Below are 19,125 nucleotides of genomic sequence, written 5' to 3' on the forward strand. Positions count from 1 at the left end.
TCAGGTGACTCATATTGGTGTCAGCCCCTGATCTGCTTTGTGACCTCAGAAACGTCCTTTAACCTTTCTGTGCCTTAGTTTCCTCAACTGCAAAATAAGGGGCTGGGGCGAGTTTGATGATGATCAACAGTTTTTGAACAAAGATCGAGGAAAAAAATACTTTTTTTGCCCCATTCTTTTATCCAGTAGAGTCCACTGGGGGCAATATTCCAGTGTGGAAGGTACTGCTTGGGCTGCTGTCTCAGCACCCTCTGCAGCCCACCTACGGGTCCGATGGAAGTGGTCTGGAGGACCTATGTATTTTTACCTGGAGGGAGGTATCTGACCTAATCATACCCTTCCCTTGGGAAGGCTGATCTGAAAGTGAGACTGGGATGAATCAATGGATGCTCTGGCTAGAAGTTTGGGAACTCCCACTGCCGAAGGCCTGCATAGCATTCAGGTTCTTGCCCTTCCTAAGGGCTGTTTTCTCTGATCTTCTTGAAATTCCACAAGAAACCTCATTCTCTTTCAAATAACCTCTGCCCATTTACTTAGGCTAATGTATCAGTTATCTATTGCTGTGTAACACATCACTGCAAATTTAGAGATGAAAACAATAACTTACTATTTCTCTATTGGGTGGTTCTACTGTTGGTCTTATCTAGGAACACTGTGTGGCTGCATTGACATGGAGAGGGGGCTACTGGCCTTGACTCTGTCCATTGTGGCCTCTCCAAATGGCTAGCATAGACTTCCTAATGGCGCAGTGATCTCAAGATTGCCAGGGGAAAGGCAGAATCTCCCAGTCCATCTAAGGCCTGACCTCGGAAGCCCCAGAATGTTAATTTTTCTGTGTTCTATTGGTCAGAGCAAGGCACAAAATCAGCCCTAATTCAGGGGTTCAATAGACCCTACCCCTTGATGGGAGATACAGTATGGGCATACAGCAAGTGGCCAGGTGTGCCTGGAAATACCATGATTAGTTTCAGTTGATTTCTAAGTTGCAGCCCAAAGAAAAGAAATTTACCTATTGTATTTTATGACTTAGAAACTTCCACTCCCACACTCTGATGTCATCTCCCATCATCTCTCAGACACCCTGGCCTTATCTTTCCTCCCTCATGTAGATCACACCCCTGCCCTAGGGCCTTTGCACCTGCTCATTCCACTGGATGATATCTCCTGCCAACCTGCTGACATCTAAAATTTAACATATCCAGAAACAAACTTTGGCTCCAGGCCTGTCTCTCATCCCTTTGTCTTCTCTACCTAATAAATGGCACCTCCTTCTGTAAGCCAGAAGTCTGGGCATTGTCCTGAATTCTTTCTTTCTCTCAGCCCCACAGCCAATCCCTCTGAAAGTTCTGTTGGCTTTATCTCCAACATGCATCTCAAATCTGTTCTTATCTCCCCATCTCTGATGCCACCACCCTGCTCTAAGCCACCATCATCACTCTTCTGGACACCACTATAGCCTCTTGACTGGTCAACCTTCTTGTGCCTTCGCAACCTTCACTTTTGGCATCCATTCATTCTTCTTATAACAACCTTCTGTGCCTTCGTTTCCTCAACTGCAAAATAAGAGGCTTGGGCAAGTCTGAGGATGACTAGCAGTTAAGGTGTCTTAAATCCAGCATGGCACTCACAATGGCTGTCTATGACCCTGAGAATAAATCTAAACTCCCTCAGCTGAGGTTCACATTGTACTCTCTGACTGGTCCCTGGCCTCTCATCTCCTCTCTCTCTACTCTTCCCTATAGCGAGTGGAACAAAAAGGTACCAGCATTTTCAGATCCTGTCAGAAAGTTGTTGAACTTATCTCTATCTCCTTTCCTATTTCTGGAATTTGTCTCTGTTCCTCAACTTTGCTGCTTCCTCTGGCCTTCTCTCTGATCCTTGGTCACACCCAATGCTATTCCTTCTCCAGGGTCTGTGCATGGGTTGTGACCTCTGCATGGAACACCCTTCCTCCAGCTCTCACCATGGCTGACACCTACCCATTGTTTGGGCCTGAGGTTAAATGTTGTGCTCACAGTGAGGTTTTCTTTACTGTTTGGTCGATTATTTATTTGCCCAGTGCTTGATGCATAGTTAGCACTCAACAAACAAAGAGATTTTTGTTGATGTCAATAGCAACAATGGCTTGCTACGTTCCTGGTGTTATGCTGAGCACGTCATGTGCATTAATTCACAACCACGTTGCATGGCAGGATGGACAAGGATTATCCTCATGTCTTGGGTAGGAAGACATGTGGTAGGAAGAGGGAGACACAAAAAGGTTAGGGGACTTGCCTGAGGCCACCTAGTATCTAAGAAGTGGAGCTGGGGCTCTTAATCTATGATCAGGTGCTCTTCAAAACCAGAAGCAAAGAGCAGTGCAGGAGAGCTATGTGGACGCATCCAGCCAGGGCATTCTTCCTAAATGCTCCACCCTCTCCGAGCTGTGCTTTTATTGGGCAGACTGGCATCCACACTCCAGCCTTCAGAAAGGGACAAGAGAGAAATGGGGACAGTCTGGGCTCCTCGGGGATGTACCACTCTGCCTTTTTGCGGGGGAACATTCTTGGAGGCAGTCTTGGTCTCTTTAAACACTATAGAGATGGGCTGCTGGTGCTGGTGCTGATGGTAGGAGCTGGGGTTTGAGTTGGCTCCATTTGCATCAGAATTGGGGTCTGTGGCTGTGTGTGGATTCAGTCCCACTTACACAATCTGCATCTTTGTACGTTTTTTTTTGCATGGGATGTCGCATAGTGGGGAAGTCTGTTCAATTGTGTCCTGAAAGTTTATTTTATTTTTTTTTGAGACAGAGTTTCCCTATGTCACCCTTGGTAGAGTGCTGTGATGTCACAGCTCACAGCAACCTCAAACTCTTGGGCTTAAGTGATTCTCTTGCCTCAGCCTCCCAAGTAGCTGGGACTACAGGCGTCAGCTACAACGGCGGCTATTTATTGTTGCTGTTGTCGCAGTTGTCATTGTTCTTTAGCTGGCCTGGGTCGGGTTCAAACCCGCCAGCCTTGGTGCATGTGGCTGGCACCATAACCACTGTGCTACGGGCACTGAGCCTGTCCTGAGAGTTTTTAACTCACGAATAGCAATTTTTGTCTGCATTTAAATGCTTTCGGTAAAAAATAGCTAAAATTTAGATTTCTCTTGAACCTTGTCCAAGAAAGTGCAAATAACATTAAGAATGTGGTCCGGGCTAGATGTGGTGGTGTACCTGTAGCCCCTGCTGCTTGGGAGACTGAGGTGGGAGGATCACTTGATCCCAGGAGTTCAAGGTTGCAGAGAGCTATAACTTGCCACTACATTCTAGCCTGGGTGACAGAGTGAGACCTTGTCTCTAAAAAAGAAAGAAAAATAATATGGTCCTAATTTTCGATTATATAAAGGGTGCAGAAATGATCATGTCTGCCTGTTTTAGGGAGATGGCAATGGCTTAAAATCAACAGGATCATGTCCAAATTGACCATGGTGTTCAAAGTCCTACACCCCTACCCCCACCCCCACCCTGCCTTCCCCATTTCCTCCCCCCACTTCTTTCCACTTCCCAAATATGCTCTTCCCTAGTGTAACCTTGTTCCCTCAGCTTGTCTGCCCTGTCCCTGTCCTACTCTTAAAGGCCTCTGCTCACCCAGTTAGAGTTGGTTCAAATACCCTGTCCCTCCTGAAGACGTGGCTGACTCCCCAGACTCAGTCTCTCCATCCTCTGAGTTCCTTGGGGCAATATGCTTGATTTCCATTACAGCTCCTGCTATGGGGCCTTGAAACCTGTTTACATGCCAGCCCCTCCAAGCAGAGTTGAGTGTTCATGTTAACATGACCACTGTCATTTGTATGTTTGTTCCTCAAACCAATCTTGGAAGTATTTGGGTCATAGGGGCAGACCTCTTATCAAAGAGTTCTTGCTTTATTAGTTCCTGTGAGGGCTGCTTGTTAACAAGAGACTCTAGAGCACTTCCTCTTTCAGTGAGGGATCTCTGCACACACCAGCTGCCCTTTGCTTTCTGCCATGAGTGGAAGAAGCCTGAGCTCTCTCCAGAAGCAGACGCTCAATCTTAAACCTTTCCAGACATTAGAATTGTGAGCCAAACAAACCTTTTTCTTTACCCAACCTCAGGTCTTCCTTTATAGTAACACTAAATAGATCGAGACAGAAAATTAGTACCCAGGAATGGGATGTCGCAAGAAAGATTCTAAAAAATGTTGAAGCAGCTTCAGAACTGGGTAGTGGGCAGAGGATAGAAGACTTTGAAGGGCTCGGAAGAAGACAGAAGCATGAGGGAAAGTTTAGAACTCAGAGACTGATTAAATGATTGTTAATAGAAATGCTGATAGAAATAAAAACAGTAAAGGCCATGCCGATGAGGTCTCAGATGGAAATGAGGAAGTTACTGGGAACCGGAACAAGGGTTGGTTGCCCTGTGTCTATGTCCCAGGGCTTCGTGGAAGGCTGAACTTAAGATCCACGACCTAGAGTATCTGGGGGAGGAAATTTTTAAGCAGCAAAGCCTGTGTGGCTGCTTTTAATAGCTTTCGGTCAGATATGGCAGCAGAGGAATAATCTAAAGGAAGAATTTAAAAGGGAAGCAGATTAATGAGGGTGGATTGCTTGAGCTCACAAGTTCAAGACCAGCCTGAGCAAAAGTGAGACCCCCATCTCTAAAAAGTAGCTGGGCCTGGCTCAGCACCTGTAGCCCAGTGGTTAGGGTGCCAGCCACATACACCAGAGCTGGTGGGTTTGAGTCTGGTCCAGGCCTGCCAAATGACGACAACTACAACAAAAAAATACCTGGGTGTTGTGGCGTTGTAGTCCCCGCTACTTGGGAGGCTGAGGCAACAGAGTTGCTTAAGCCCAAGAGTTGGAGGTTGCTGTGAGCTGTGACATCACGGTACTCTACTGAGAGCAACATAGTAAGACTCTGTCTCAAGCAAACAAACAAACAAAAAGCCAGGCCTTGTAGTGGGTGCCTGTAGTCCCAGCTACTCAGGAGGCTGAGGCAGGTGAATTGCTTGAGGCCAGGAGTTTGAGGTTGCTATAAGCTATGACACCATGGCACTCTTCCCAGGGTGACCAAGTGAAACTCTATCTCAAAAAAAAAAGAAAAAATGAAGTAAATAAATAAATAAATGAAAGGGAAACAGAGCATAAGAGAACACAATGAGAAAAAGGCCTATCCTTCCCATCACAGGTCCAGAATCCTAGCCCTGCACAGTCATTCCCTGAATCCAAGTAGCTGGGATTATAGGCACCCGCCACAACGCTCAGCTATATTTTGGTTGCAGTTGTCATTGTTGTGTAGCAGGCCCCGGCCAGGCTCGAACCCACTAGCCTTGGTGTTTGTGGCTGGCACCCTACTCACTGAGTTAGGCGCTTAGCCACTGTGCGATCTTGTTTGCCTGCCACCACGAGCCCTCATCAGGTACAGATGTCCATCTTGTACTTTTCTAGACATCAGAATTGTGAGTCAAATCTTTTTTTTTAATAAGTTACTCGGCCTCATGCATTTCTTTACAGCAACACAAGAGAGACTACGCCAATGACCTACTATAGTGCCTGGCACATATGTGTAACAGGTACTCAGAAAAAAAATGCTGGGTAGAGAGGGAGATCAGAGCACTAGGTGGTTCGGTGCATTGGTTAAGTACCTACCCTGTGAAGGCAGAGACCTCTGTCTGAATCCAACTGCTGCTTCTTCCTGGCTGTGGTCCTCTCTGAGCCTCAATGTCATCATCTATAAAATAGGGGCTCATTGGGGGAACCCACCTCATGGGCTGTGGGGGACTATGAAGACGAATGGTGGATATACAACACTCAGTACAGTGCCTGAATCCCAGCACACACCCAGCAAATGGCAGTCACCCACCTCCCAGGAAGAAGCCCTGGTGTTCAGGTTGACTCCTTTCCTAACAGAGAACAACCTCTTGGGAGGGCCACCTGCTGGCAGCCAAGCTTGGTGAGGGCAGCTGTCCTGGACAGCTCTTCCCCAGGCCCTGAGCCCCTTTATTCAGTCCACACACGCAGGATGTCTTGCTCTGGTTCTTTATTAAATTACACAACTCAGGGAATCAGGCCTCACTAACTGCATTAGAAACCACCTGGGATTGTGCTGGGCTGGAAGCAAGGTGGGGAGAAGACCCACTCTCCCCAGCTTTTCATTAAGACTAAAAACATCACAAATCACCACAAGGAGATAGGAGGTACAAAATGTCCCCCAGAAGGGACAAGGAGAGTGAAAGGCACCCTGAGGCCAGGAGAGTGTGGTGAGGGGGCGATGGTCTGAATGTTTGTGGCTCCCCAGTACATTGTTGGAATCCTCGCCCACAAGGTAATGGTACAGGAGGTGGTTAGATTATACGGGAAGAGCCCTCGTGAATGGCATTAGTGCCCTTGTAAGAAGCTGGAGGGAACTCATTTGTGTTTCTATCATGTGAGGACACAGCAAGAAGGCACCATCTATGAATCAGGCAACGGGCCCCCAGCAGACTCTGCTGGTCTTCCCAGCCTCTAGCACTGTAAGGAATAAATTCCTGTTGTTTGTAATCCACCCAGTCCTTGGCATTTTGTTATAGGGGCCTGCTAAACTAAGACTGGGGACAAGCAGGTTCTTGCAGCCCCAACTTCAGAGAAGAATGGAAATGTATTTATCACCTTCACAAGGAAAGAGGCTCAGAGTCTGGTTCTCATCCCCACCTCCCCAGGAATCTGGGGACCAGGCACAGCTGATGCAGGAGACTCTGAGCCCCTGACCCTTGTTCCATTAGCCCCTCCTGGGGATGAAGGCTTAGGGGGATGTAAATTGGGAGATGGGAGAAGCAGGTGGGAGACCAGAGAGGTAGTTTCTCCCTGGGGCAGAGAAACCAGGCAGGTATGGAAGATGTTAATGACCCAGCTTAGTCTGTAAGAGTGTGCGGTTTCTCATGTTCAAAAGCTGGAACTACAGGGTGCAGGTGGAAGGCCCTTTCTCTTGATCCACCCCATTCCCAGGCCCTCCCTGCCTAGCAACCCCCGGGTCTGTTGGTCTCAGAGGGCACTCCTTCATTTCCCAGCCCACACGCTCCTCTGAAGGAAGCCTGGTTTGTGGGGCCAAAGCTATGCTGCCTGTCTGCTAGAGATGGAAGGTTTCCTGACTCGCCTCAGTTGGCTGTGGTGGTATCACACCCCATCTCCCCTGAGTATAAGTGAAGACTTCATGGCTATGCCAATACTGTCCCTTAAGAGTTGCATCTCACCCCCACCCCAAGAGTGATGTGGAGGTAGACAGGCCCTGGGCGGGGGCAAGAAGGGGTGTCGCTCTCACTGGGGTGCTTCCTAGGGAAGGACAAACACCCTGAAATTGGAAAGAGGGTAGAGAGAGTTTTGGTAACTTTCTGATATTACTTGAAAACACTGGTTCCTCTTCAACCACTGCATTCTGATCAGGTCTGTGAGCAATATCCAGTCCACAACACAGCATAGGGTCCACAGGGACAGACATCATTGCTGCGCTGGCCCCAAGTATTCCTCCCAGGGCTGGGCCATCCAGGGGCCCTGGAGGAGCTCACACGCCCAACATGCTCTTCTCACCCTCTTTGGGGCTGGGCTCCTCCTGAGTCTTCTTCATCTCCCAGCCCCGGACCCAGGTGTAGGCGGAGGAGCCCCCCAGGACCATCATGTTGCTCGTCCACCAGAGGAAACTCTTGGTCTCCTCGTAGTAGAGAACAGCCAGCACCGTCTGGGCACAGGCCTTGGCAGTGCCCGACACATTGTGGGTCAGGGGACTGGTGAACTTGATCTGCAGTCCTGTCACGTAGCCAATGGCAAAGCCAAATAGGCCGCTGAGTGTCATCATTCCCCAGAAGTGGGCGCTGCCCAACTGGGCAAAGTCCCACAGGGCCCGCAGGTCCCCGAGCAGCAGCAGCAGGGGCAGGAAGAGGACACAGGCATTGACATTGTTGTAGAAGGTCAGGCGCCAGATGCTGCCATCCACTGCCGGGAGCACCTTCTTGGTGTAGATGGCATTGAGTGAAACACAGAGGCTGGCCAGCACGCCAAAGAGGGTGCCCGTCAAGGACAGGGTACCCTCTGCTCCCTCCTGGTCCACACCAAGCCAGAAGCCACCTGCAGCAGGAGGGAGAGGAGGAACAGGCGAGGGGGAAAATGGGATGAGGACCAGGAGGAAGACTGGTCTTGTGTTCTGCTGTTCTATCCCTCCTCCCAGCAAACTCATCCAAAGTTTCCACCACAAACAAAGCCCAAAGCAAGAAAACCTCCTCCCTGAGCTTACATTCAAGCAGAGGAGAAAGATACTAAAACAAATCATCCCCCAGTTACTTCTTTAATTACAATTGTAAGAATTGTAATGAGGTCCATAAAATAGTATTGTACTATGAGAACCCGTAACTGGGTGACTGTACTGGCCTGGGGCATATGGAAAGTAATATTTGAACTGAGTTCTAAAGGATGAGTGCCATTTAGTTGTTAAAGTGACTTTGGGCAAGTGACTTAAGGTTTCTAAGCCTTGGTTTCCTCTTCCATAAAATAGGAGTTTATGATGTCATCATGGGGAACATTAAGTCAGAATCACTTGTGTCATTTGGGGCAGTCACTAATTCTGAGACCCTAAGCTTGTGTCACCTGCTCAAAGGGCTTCCAGGCTCCCCAATGCCCACCATCATTTGTATGTTCTTTGGCCTGGCATGCTGGGCTTCCTGCACCTGTGCAAGCCCTTTCTCTGTCCCAAGATCGCCCTGCGACCATCTCCTCTCTCTACTCCTAACTGTGGGGCTCAGTGTCCCTGATCATGTGCTGTACCAGAAACACCTTCCTCCTGTCCAGGGGGATTCTACGCATTCTTCAATGTCAAGCTGGCCTCTCTAGGGGAGAAACTTTCCTGATACCCCCCAGCACCCAGGCCTCTTCCTTTTCTTCAAAGCCCCTGGGCCCCTAGGCACACGCCCATGGCAACAGTCAGGTCTCTTTAGCTAGATGACATTCAGCTTGGGGCTGAATTTTACATGTATCTCTGCCAGAGCACCCAGCAGCATGAGGTAGGGGAAAGGCTTTGGTATGAGAGAACTCTGGCTTCCAACAGGGCTCTGCAATTTTATTCATTCATTCACTTATTTATTTATTTATTAAGACAGGGTCTCATTCTGTTGCCCTGGGTAGAGTGCCGTGGCATCATAGTTTATAGCAACCTCAAACTGTTGGGTTTGAGCAATCCTCTTGGCTCAGCCTCCTGGCTCTGCAATTTAGAAGCTGTGTGGCCCGGCAGCTCGTCAACCTCTTTTCCTTCATCTGTGAAGATCTGGGCCACTTTCTTATCCCCCACTCCAACCAAAGTTACTCTCTTTCTTGACACCTGAATGACTTTCCTAAAGTACAACGTTCTTCAGGTTCTGACCTAGCTTGAAGCCTATCTATGGCTCTCCATTCCCTTCAGGAAAATTCCAGACTCACTCAAGGCCTGCATTCCCTGGTCTTCTGGCTGGGCAGTGAGTCTCAGTGTGTCCCAGACAGGAAGAAATGCACACACGCTTCCTTCTGTCTATTCTCTCCCCACTTCTTCCTCTAAACCTACATGGTGCTTCCTCAGAAAGCCTGGCTCCCCTCCCTCTGCCAGAGTTCCCAAGGCAGCCCTTATCAAGCTGGTGTAACCGTCATTTACAGGCACATGCCAGAGCCATGCCCTCCAGGAGTATAGGATGGGCGGCAACCTCTTCTACACGTGCATCCTCAAAGCCTGGCACAGTGCCTGACTTCTGCTTAGGTACCAGTTAAAAGTTGCAGAATAAATGAATGAATGAATGAAATCTGTTATGGAGGTCGGTCTTAAAGGACACAGGGCACCCTACTACATCAAAGGCACTCAACACGCAGGACTCTTTCTTGGCAGAACTTTGCACAACAGGTACCCACCCACAGACCTGTTGGGGAAGGGGCAAGAGGGCAGAAAGCTGCACCACCCGCTGACCTGCTTAGCCAGGGCACCCTCATCCCTCCTGCTGGTGATCTTGTGAGTCTACAGGAAGCGTACCCTCAAAGTTCCAGATCTCAGAGAGACTCTCAGCCAGAAGGAGCTTTGAAAGGTACTGTATGATATGGGAGGCAGGGAGAGGAGGCCTGGAATAGTCACCTGATACTCATCTTCCCCTACAAGGTGGAAGAAAGGGGAAAGGGCAGATAGAGGTCAGGTCCTGGGGCACCAGACAGCACCTGCCTCCCCAGCCTCTGCTCCAGTCTGAACCTATCTCACTATCTGCTACTTAATTACCTTTGGGAACTGGGCCCAGTTTCCCTAGCGACTCTGCCTTCCACATGCAAATTTCCTACTAGAAGCCCTGCAGCCTACTCCCTTCCCAGAAGGGTCAGCAGGAAGGAAGTGGAGAACCCTGGGGTGTTCGTCCTAGAGGACAGGGAGGAAGTGAGGCTTACCTGGTCCCCTGGGGACAAAGGAACAGGAGCAGTTGGGGAGAGTTCTGCTGGGGGCAGGGGTCTTGGCAGATCCTCCCATTCTAACTGCACCCTTCTCTCTCCCTTCTAGAACCAAACTGAACAGCCCTAGATCTAGTAGTTACTCAACAAGGGGGAACATTTTCAAAGACAGGTAGCCTGGGATGGGTGCCTTCCCCCACCAACCTAACTGGGAACTCTGAGACACCAGTGAAGAATAAGTAGGCCAAATAAGATGAACTTTATGGCAACGGGAAAAACTGGAGCAGGTTCAAGTAAAACTCACATTCCTAGATGACATAGTCCTAGGAAGACTCCAAGGGAAAGGATGCTGCAGACCCTCTCACTCAGCATGCTGTCCAACAAAGTGTTTTGCAATGATGGCTACGTTCTATAATTTGTAGTGTCCAATACAATAATAGCCCCCAGCCATGTGTGGCTACTAAGCACTTGAAATGTGGCTACAGAATCAGGTTATAACACCTGCAGTTGAAGAATTGAGTGTTTAAAATTTCATTTCGTGCCTTGCACCAGGGCTCATGCCTGTAAATCCTAGCACTCTGGGAGACTGAAATAGACGGATTGCTTGAGCTCAGGAGTTTAAGACCAGCCTGAGCAAGAGCAAAATCCTGTCTCTAAAAAAAAAAAAAGAAAAGAAAAGAAAAAAGAAACGCTGGACATTGTGGTGGGTGCCTGTAGTCCCAGCTACTTGGGAGGCTGAGACAAGAGGATCATTTAAGCCCAGGAGTTTGAGGTTGCTGTGAGCTATGACACTATGGCACTCTACCAAGGGCAATATAGTGAGACCGTTGAAAAAAATTTTTAAATTTAATTTTAATAAATTTAAATACATGGTCAATGGCTACTGTAGTGGATAGCTCTCTTTTTTTTTTTTTTTTTGAGACAGAGTCTCAAGCTGTTGCCCTGGGTAGAGTGCAGTGGCATCACAGCTCACAGCAACCTCAAACTCTTGGGTTTAAGTGATTCTCTTGCATCAGCCTCCCAAGTAGCTGGGACTACAGGCGGCTTCCACAGCACCTGGCTATTTTTTTTGTTGTTGTTGTGGCAGTTGTCATTGTTGTTTTATCTGGCCCAGGCTGGGTTCAAACCCGCCAACCTTGGTGTATGTGGCCTGCGCCCTACCCACTGAGCTGTGGGTGCTGCCCTGTAGTGGATAGTTCTAACCTACAGTGGACAAGAACAGAGCAGAGAGGTCAGATGCACGGTCCTGGGAGCCCAGCCAATTTGGGTTTTATCCCAATCTGGCTACTCCCTAGCTGTGTGGCCCTGGGCAAGTAACTCAATCTCTCTGAGCCCGTTTCCTCATTTGTGTGGAGATGATGCTACCGTGCAGGTGTCCTCTGGGAGAACAAAGGAGAAATGATTAGCACCATGTCCCTATCAACTATTGGTGTTTTCTGAGGGTCAAATCTGGGAAGACAGCTAAGGCCTCTAAAGGATATCTTTTGCCACTGTTGCAGATGTTATCCTGAGTTGGCATGGTCAGAGGGTGATGCATTTTGTTCTACAAAGAGCATGGGTTGGGGTGGGGTGGGGATTAGGACACTTGAGCTCTTCAGAAGCAAATTCAAGTGTGTGAACTATAGAGCCAGAGTGCAGATCTCAGCTTTGGCACTTATTAGCTGTGTGATCTTGGACAAATTATTTATTTAACCTCTCTGTACCTTGGTTTTCTCTCTGGAAAATGTGTATTATAATCCCACCTTGTTAGGAGGAATGGTTGAGTTAATATGGCCAAAGTGCTTACCTTTGTGTGCCTGGCACATTTTAAGCACTCAATATCAGTTGCTTTTGCTGCTATTATTGCTGCTATTATTATGAATTACTGTTCTTGCCCTAGTGGGGCCCCTAACTTGCTGGGTGGCCTTAAGAAAGTTATTTGCTCCCTCCCAGGCTCTTCATATGACAGTTGCACCAAAGGATCTGGGACAGATGATAGTCTAAAGATGCCTGGAAGGGTTGTTCTTAAGAGTTTTGGTCCCCATGTCCACCCTCTTCCTCTTGGTCCCCGGCTGCCACTCACCGATGATGATGCCGCAGGTGAGCAGGGCATAGAAGGAGGTGGTCTGTTTGAGCAGCAGGTAGGAGAGCAGCACGTTGAAGACAGTGGTCAGCGAGCGGCCCACATTGTAGAAGGCCACACCGACATACTTGAGGCAGAGGTTATTGAAGGTGATCATGCTAATGAAGACCACTGACAAGGGCAGGACACTGCGGGCCACCCTGAGGTCCAGGTGCAGGGTGGGGAAGTCCACAGTACCTGGGCAGCAGGTGGCCAGTGTGCTGAGGCCCTTGCATAGCAGTGTGGTCACCAGGCACTGGTAGAAGGTGACAAAGATAGGGGCGTCCAGCTGCAAGGAGGGGCTGTCCAGCAGGTACTTGTTAAGGAACACCATGGAGATGGAGGTAAGCCAGTAGAGAGAGACTACCAATGTGATCTGCAAAGCCCGCAGGAGAAAGGGCTTCTCCCTGTTGGCTTCAGCCTCTCCAGAGGCATCAGAGGCCCCGGTCAGTGCCATGTGCAGGATCCTGGACCGCTTCAGAGGGGCCCTGTTCATGGTAGCAGAGGAGCTGGGTCACACCTCACAGCCACAACTCTGATTCCCTGGAGTACAGGGCAGAGAGCTCACTGTGCCTTCTGCAAGCCACAGCCCTCAACTGTCACATAGGGGTGGCCAAGAGGCCTTCCCACGGTCCTCTTGGATGGAGAGATTCTACTTTGGGGTGAGCCAGCTGTGCCTGGCCACAACCTGCTCCCACCCTGAGGGAGCTCCAGAGACCAACACAGGGCAGCTGGGAGGGGCAGGCTGAGGTGATGAAGCGGAGACAGTAATGACCTAGTGCCTAGTGGGGAGGAGACCCAGGGAGGGAGGGAAGAGTGGAAGGATGGGTAGAAAAGGAGGAATGAGGGGTGAAGGTGCAGGAACAGGGCGGGGCACGAGGTAGGAAAGGGCACAAAGAGAGGGAGGCATGTGCTGCTATGGAAGGGGGGGATGGGTTGGTAGGGGGATGGGAAACGAGCAGGGAGCTGAATGAAGGGCGGGAGTGAGGGGGGATGAAAGGAGGGACGCGGTTGGGGGGGATCAGAGGTGCTCAGGGCCAGGTCTGAAAAAAGCGGGAGGGAGAGCCAGAGAGGCGCAATACCACTCTGCTTTGCCTCCTCCGGCTACAGATACAGCTCAGCTCTGGAGCTCCCAGATACCAAGGCTACTCCCGGGAGAGGCGGGCCCAGGACTCATTTCCTGACACGCCCCCGGCCCCTCCTTAAAGAGCCCGCGCGTTCGGCCTTGCCCTTAAAGCCACAGGCCTGGAGAGCGGACGTTCGCAAGTTAAGGCCCGGCCCCGGCTCAGACCCTGTACTTGGCCTCGCGCTGATGGTGGGTGGCCTCTGCTGCCATGGAAGGTTTTTCCGGGCGCTTCACCCTCGTTTGGCTTCCTGGAAGGGCTGCATCACTCTTCCCTGCTCACCCACAGCTCCTTGTCCCCCGCCCCCGCTCGGCGAGGGACCTTTTCCTCCTCCTCCCGGCAGGCTTCGGGCCGCGCCCCCAGAGCCTCGGCTCGTCCCCCGGCCGAGACCCGCCTACCAGCCCGGCGCCCCTCTGCCAAGCCCCTCTTGCGGTCCATTACACTGTTGCGGTCCTCTCCTCTCCCCCATTTTCGCCGCCCCCAGTCCCTCTCCCAAGCCCGAGACCCCCGCCCGTGCTCCGAGAAGCCGGAGGCCACACTGCCTGTTGCGGACCTCAATCTGTTCGCCCTGTCTTTTCCTTCGAGACCCTCTCGTCCGCTCCAGTCCGAGCTCCCGGAGCCTCAGTGCAGCACTTCTTCCAGAAAATACCGTTCCCCCGCCGGGCCCATCCACTAGCTCTCGCGCCCAGTCTGCGCTGCCGCGCCGCGAAGACAACCAAACACTCACCTCCTCCAGTGTACCAGGTGCCCACCTGAGCCACCCCAGGCAGCACTTGCAGCACGGCACCCAGGGGCCGCGCCCGCGGGTTGACTTCCTGCTTTCCGCCCTAGGCGCTGGCATTGGGCCAGCCTTGCCGGCCTGCTGTCCACTTGGGGCCTGGGGGAAGCGGCGGCAGGCCAATTATCCCGCCAGTTGTGGGAGCAGGTACCCTCCTTTTTCCAAGGCCACATTGTCCCCCTGTGCCCGGGACCCTCCCACCCCCGCTCCGGCTACTGCTGCTAGTATGTCCTGGGACTTGGCTGCATTCCTGGCCCGTTGCGCTCCCCTACCTGCGCTTCCAGAAGTGTGTGCGTAGGTCTTGAGGGGACGGTCTCCCACCCCCTTCCAAGGATCTGGCCTGCTCTCACTCAACTAGGCATCAAGAGGACCGACTTCTGCCTGGTTCCCGCTGCAGCACCAGCGTTGGGCCCCCAACCCCTCTTCCCCCGCCCCTGCCCCGGCCTGAGTTCTCTTCGTTGTAAAACTAAGGGGCTGAGTCTCAACCTTCTTGCTCAAAACACTAGCTGGGGTGGTTGAAAGTAGGGACTGTCATGTTTGTAATATTTCAAATGCCATTTCATGAAAGATGGGTGAGATGATATGTCTAATATGTGCTTTAAATACTCAGAATACTCACCCAAAAGATTTGTTTTTAAGATCGGTAGATAAACAACATATTGGTAATTGTTGAAGCTGAGCATACAGTACATGAGCATCCATTAAAAGAGTTTCCTGAGGACAGCTCTCTGGCTCACGCCTGTAATCCTAGCCCTCCAGGAGGCCAAGGCAGGTGGATCTGGGTGGATTGCTTTAGCTCAGGAGTTGGAGACCTGCCTTCCCAAGAGTGAGACCCCGGTCTCTACTAAAAAGGAAAACTAGCCAAGTGTAGAGTTGCATGTCTGTAGTCCCAGCTACTTGGGAGGCTGAGGCAAGAGGCTTTCTTGAGCCCAAGATTTTAAGGTTGCTGTGAGCTATGATGCCACAGCTCTCTACCAGGGTGACAGAGTGAGACTCTGTCTCCAAAAAAAAAAAAGTTTCCTTACTTTTGTGTACATTTGAAAATTTCCATTACAAAAAGGCAAAACTTACGTAGTGCATTTAAACTCTCATGTACTAACTGCACATGCCTTTGCCTGAGCTTAAAACAGCCCTTGATGGGCTAGAACAGTGGTTCTCAACCTTCCTAATGCAGTTCCTGTGGGTCGTGACCTACAGGTTGAGAATCGCTGGGCTATAAGAAAAAGGTAGGGCTGCAGAGAAATAAATGCTGTCCAACAGGCCCTGGGCAGGACCATCAGCCCCCTGGATATATGCCCTCCCGTCTTCTCTTCCAGGGATGAGACTTTCTGCTTCACTAGGTCGATTCATTCTTCAAATCGCCAAGACCAAGAACCTGAGTTTTGGGGGTCTCCACTTCGAGGACCCTATCTGGTCACCTCGTTACATTTTGATCCAAAATATCCCTTAGAGCAGTGGTTCTCAACCTGTGGGTCGTGACCCACAGGAACTGTATTAAAGGGCCGTGGCACTAGGAAGGCTGAGAACCACTGCCTTAGAGAAAGGCACCACCTAAAGGGACTGAGCAGGTCTCCAGGTCTGTATCTAGAGAGTCTCCTTCCAGGGCCGCCCTTTGAAAATTGTGCGTTTCAGTTTACTGAGAACATGGCCTGCCTACTCCAATCCCTGCTCTCTTAGGCCTAATTGTTGACCATGACAAATTTAATGAACAGGGAAAACTTGTCTCTAATGACCTAGAAGGGCTCTTCTCCTTGGCAAATTAACAGGAATTAATTTATCTGATGACTGTGCTGCTACCTTGAGCCCCAAGGGAAGAGATGTACTGTATACAGGCCAGATGCACTTTGCTGAGAGAGGCCTGAGGGCAATGAGCCCCCGCCCCCCCAACCGAAGGCAGTCTGGGCTCTTCACAGTGGCCAAAGCACACCCCGCCCCCCCAACCCTACAATCTTTCTCTTAATGTTGTACTTGAAATTCTACCATTAGTGTCACTCCCTTGGATTAAGGTTGTGACAGCTGGTATAGCAAGTTTCCCAGATTCTAATCCTTTTTATCCATTATGAGGAAAAGGTGTGGTAGGGATGTTTCTTAGGAGGTCTAAGGCCTCAGGAGTTGTGTGCTTTAAATGTTTGTTTTTAAATTTTCCTCAAGGAAGTAATTATTTAAACCATCCATAGAAGGTTTTAGATCTTGTCAAGAGTGTGAATTTGGTGTAAAGTCATCAATCTGGCAGGTGAAGGGCTATAACAAGTCAGGGAGTAGGTCCTTTATGGGTGTAATCCCATTTTCTTGCCTTGGCTGGGAGCCACCAGTGATGTCAGTACAAGACCATTTCTGCCAGACACAGTGAACAGAACTAACCTCCCAGGAACAGGAGACTGTGCATCTATACCTATGGGACCTGAGAACTGCTGGAAACATACAGATGTCAGTTATCATACACTTTAGTTCAATAGGGACTCATGAAACCCCTCTATGTAATAGACACCACCAATTGTCTACCAAAATTCATTCTTCCACTTGTCCAAAATAATTGGATTGTGGCTGGTCTCATCGTTGCCCAGCCAAAGACTACATTTCCCTGCCTTCCTTATGGGTAGATGGACCATGTGACTTAGTGGATGATGAAGGAATTGTCTTAATTCAGGCTACTATAACAAAAATACTAGAGATTGGGTGGCTTAGAACAGCAAATATTTATTTCTCACAGTCTGGAGGCTGGGAAGTCTTAAGACTAGGCTCAGGCAGATCTGGTGTCTGGTGAAGGCCTGTTTCCTGACTTGTAGAAGTTGGCCTTCTCCCTGTCTCCTCATATGGCAAAGAGGGGGGTGGGGTGGGGTGGGGAGAGGCTCTCATTATCTTTTTGTATGAGACACTAATCCCACCATGAGGGCTCCACCCTTGTGACCTAATTATCTCCCAAATAATCGCCCCCAATATCATCACATTGGAGATTAGGGTTTCATATCAACGTAAGAATTTTGAGGGGAATACTTTCAGTCCATGACAGCAGGTGATCTAGACTTTCTAGGTCTGGGCCTTAAAACTTTAGGAGTGTATTGCTCCACGCTCTCTTTTCCTTCTCTCATGACCTGGAAACCAAACGTGTCTATAAGCCAGTCATGACCATGCAGGCAAGGATAACATCTTAGGGGCTATGGGAGCAATATGACAGAAAGAGCCAGGGTCCCTGATTGTGTGGAACAGATCCACCTGCCAATGTCGAATGCTTACCTTTAGACTGTTATATGAGGGGGAAATCAACTTATACTTTTTATGTGAGTATATGCAGTTCTAAAGGGGTCTCTTTGTTGTAGTAGCTAGGCCTTTAAATACACATATCCACTAGAGTCTATATTCATTTCTTCTCACACACACATTTTCTAGCAAAACTGAGAAATCATGAAGTTGTTGATTTTATTTCTCTGTCTTTGTCTCTTGCTTTCTCTCAGTTTCTTATCTATATATCTACCTATTAAAATCTATCTTTCCAAACATCCATCTATCCATCCATCTGTCCATCCATCCATGCTATCCTTATTCAGGACCTAGCACAACACCTGCCACAGCAGATGCTCAGTATTTATTTGTAGAATGAATGGAAGTCAGGCCGTAGACAGGAATGCCTAAAAATCAGGGCCAATTTAAGAACTTGATTGACCCTACGCCCTGAAAACTTTATAAAGCTCTTTATTCATCCCATGTGTAACTGAAAATAAAAATTAATTCAGGTGTGGTAGTTCATGCCTGTAATCTCAGCACATTGGGAGGCTGAAGCAGGAGGATGCTGAGGTCATGAGTTTAATACCAGCCTGGGCAACACAGAGAGACCCTCATCTCTATAAAAAAAAAAAATTGGCTGGGTGTGGTGGCATATGCCTGTAGTCCCAGCTACTTGGGAGGGACTGAGGTGAGAAGATTGCTGGAGTGTGGGAGTTTGAGGCTGCAGTGAGCTGTGATTGTGCCACTGTATTAAATGTTTTTGGAGGGGGTTGTTTGTAGACAACCCCCTCCAAAAACATTTAATAGTAGACTGTAAAATACATGTAAGGAGAGCAAAAATGTTCTAATTTTTCTTATGATGATTTGAATGATCTTTTGAAAATTATAAATTATTTCCAGAAAAAATTATGTCTTTGCTGGTGCTTGTGGTAAACACTGTTAATTGTCTATTTCAAGAGCCAGCAAACTTTTTCTGTGTGAGTATAGTCTGTTGAAACTCTTCAACACTGCTGTTGTAGCATTGTGAACAAATAGGTGCAACTGTGTTTCAATAACACTTTACAAGAATGAGGATGAAGAGAAGTTGATTAATGGGTACAAAAAATAGTTATCATAGAATGAATAAGTTCTAGTATTCACTAGAACAGTAAGGAAATTATAGTTAACAATACTTATTATATATTTCAACATAGCTAGAAGAATTGCAATGTTCCCAACATAAAGAAAAGATAAATGTTTGAGGTGATGGATATCCCAGTTACCCTGATTTGACCATTACACATGTACTGCTAAACTTTGTACAACTATGATATATCAATAATTTTTTAGAGGTTAAAAAGAAACAAATAGTTAGTGGACCAGATTTGGTTTCCTGGTGGTAGTTTGCTGGCCTCTGGTTTAATTTATATTAATTTGTCCTTCTTTATATTTGTAAGTCAAGGTGTTCACCTAAAACTGCTTGGTTCTCAGACTCTTCTTCAGCCAGAGGTGACCATATGATATA

The 19,125-nt window shown here is 48.9% G+C and overlaps 1 protein-coding gene across 4 annotated transcripts; it reads right to left on the reverse strand.

Moving 5' to 3' along the window:
• Positions 1-6,006: 6,006 nt before the first annotated feature.
• Positions 6,007-14,762, reverse strand: SLC35C1 (solute carrier family 35 member C1). 4 transcript variants are annotated; one of them, XM_053562205.1, is made up of 3 exons: positions 14,349-14,762; positions 12,459-12,985; positions 6,007-8,080 (listed from the first exon to the last, which is right to left on the reverse strand). In XM_053562205.1, the coding sequence occupies exons 1-3, from the start codon at positions 14,570-14,572 to the stop codon at positions 7,521-7,523; spliced, it is 1,311 nt and encodes a 436-aa protein (XP_053418180.1). In that variant the 5' UTR covers positions 14,573-14,762; the 3' UTR covers positions 6,007-7,520. The 4 variants fall into 4 exon arrangements, with proteins under 4 accessions (XP_053418180.1, XP_053418181.1, XP_053418182.1 ...); XM_053562206.1 differs by having other exon boundaries at positions 14,175-14,455; XM_053562207.1 differs by lacking the exon at positions 14,349-14,762 and adding an exon at positions 13,789-14,165.
• Between the last annotated feature and the right edge of the window lie 4,363 nt (positions 14,763-19,125).

Source organism: Nycticebus coucang, chromosome 14 (genome assembly GCF_027406575.1).
Source record: "Nycticebus coucang isolate mNycCou1 chromosome 14, mNycCou1.pri, whole genome shotgun sequence".
NCBI classification, from domain to species: domain Eukaryota; kingdom Metazoa; phylum Chordata; class Mammalia; order Primates; family Lorisidae; genus Nycticebus; species Nycticebus coucang.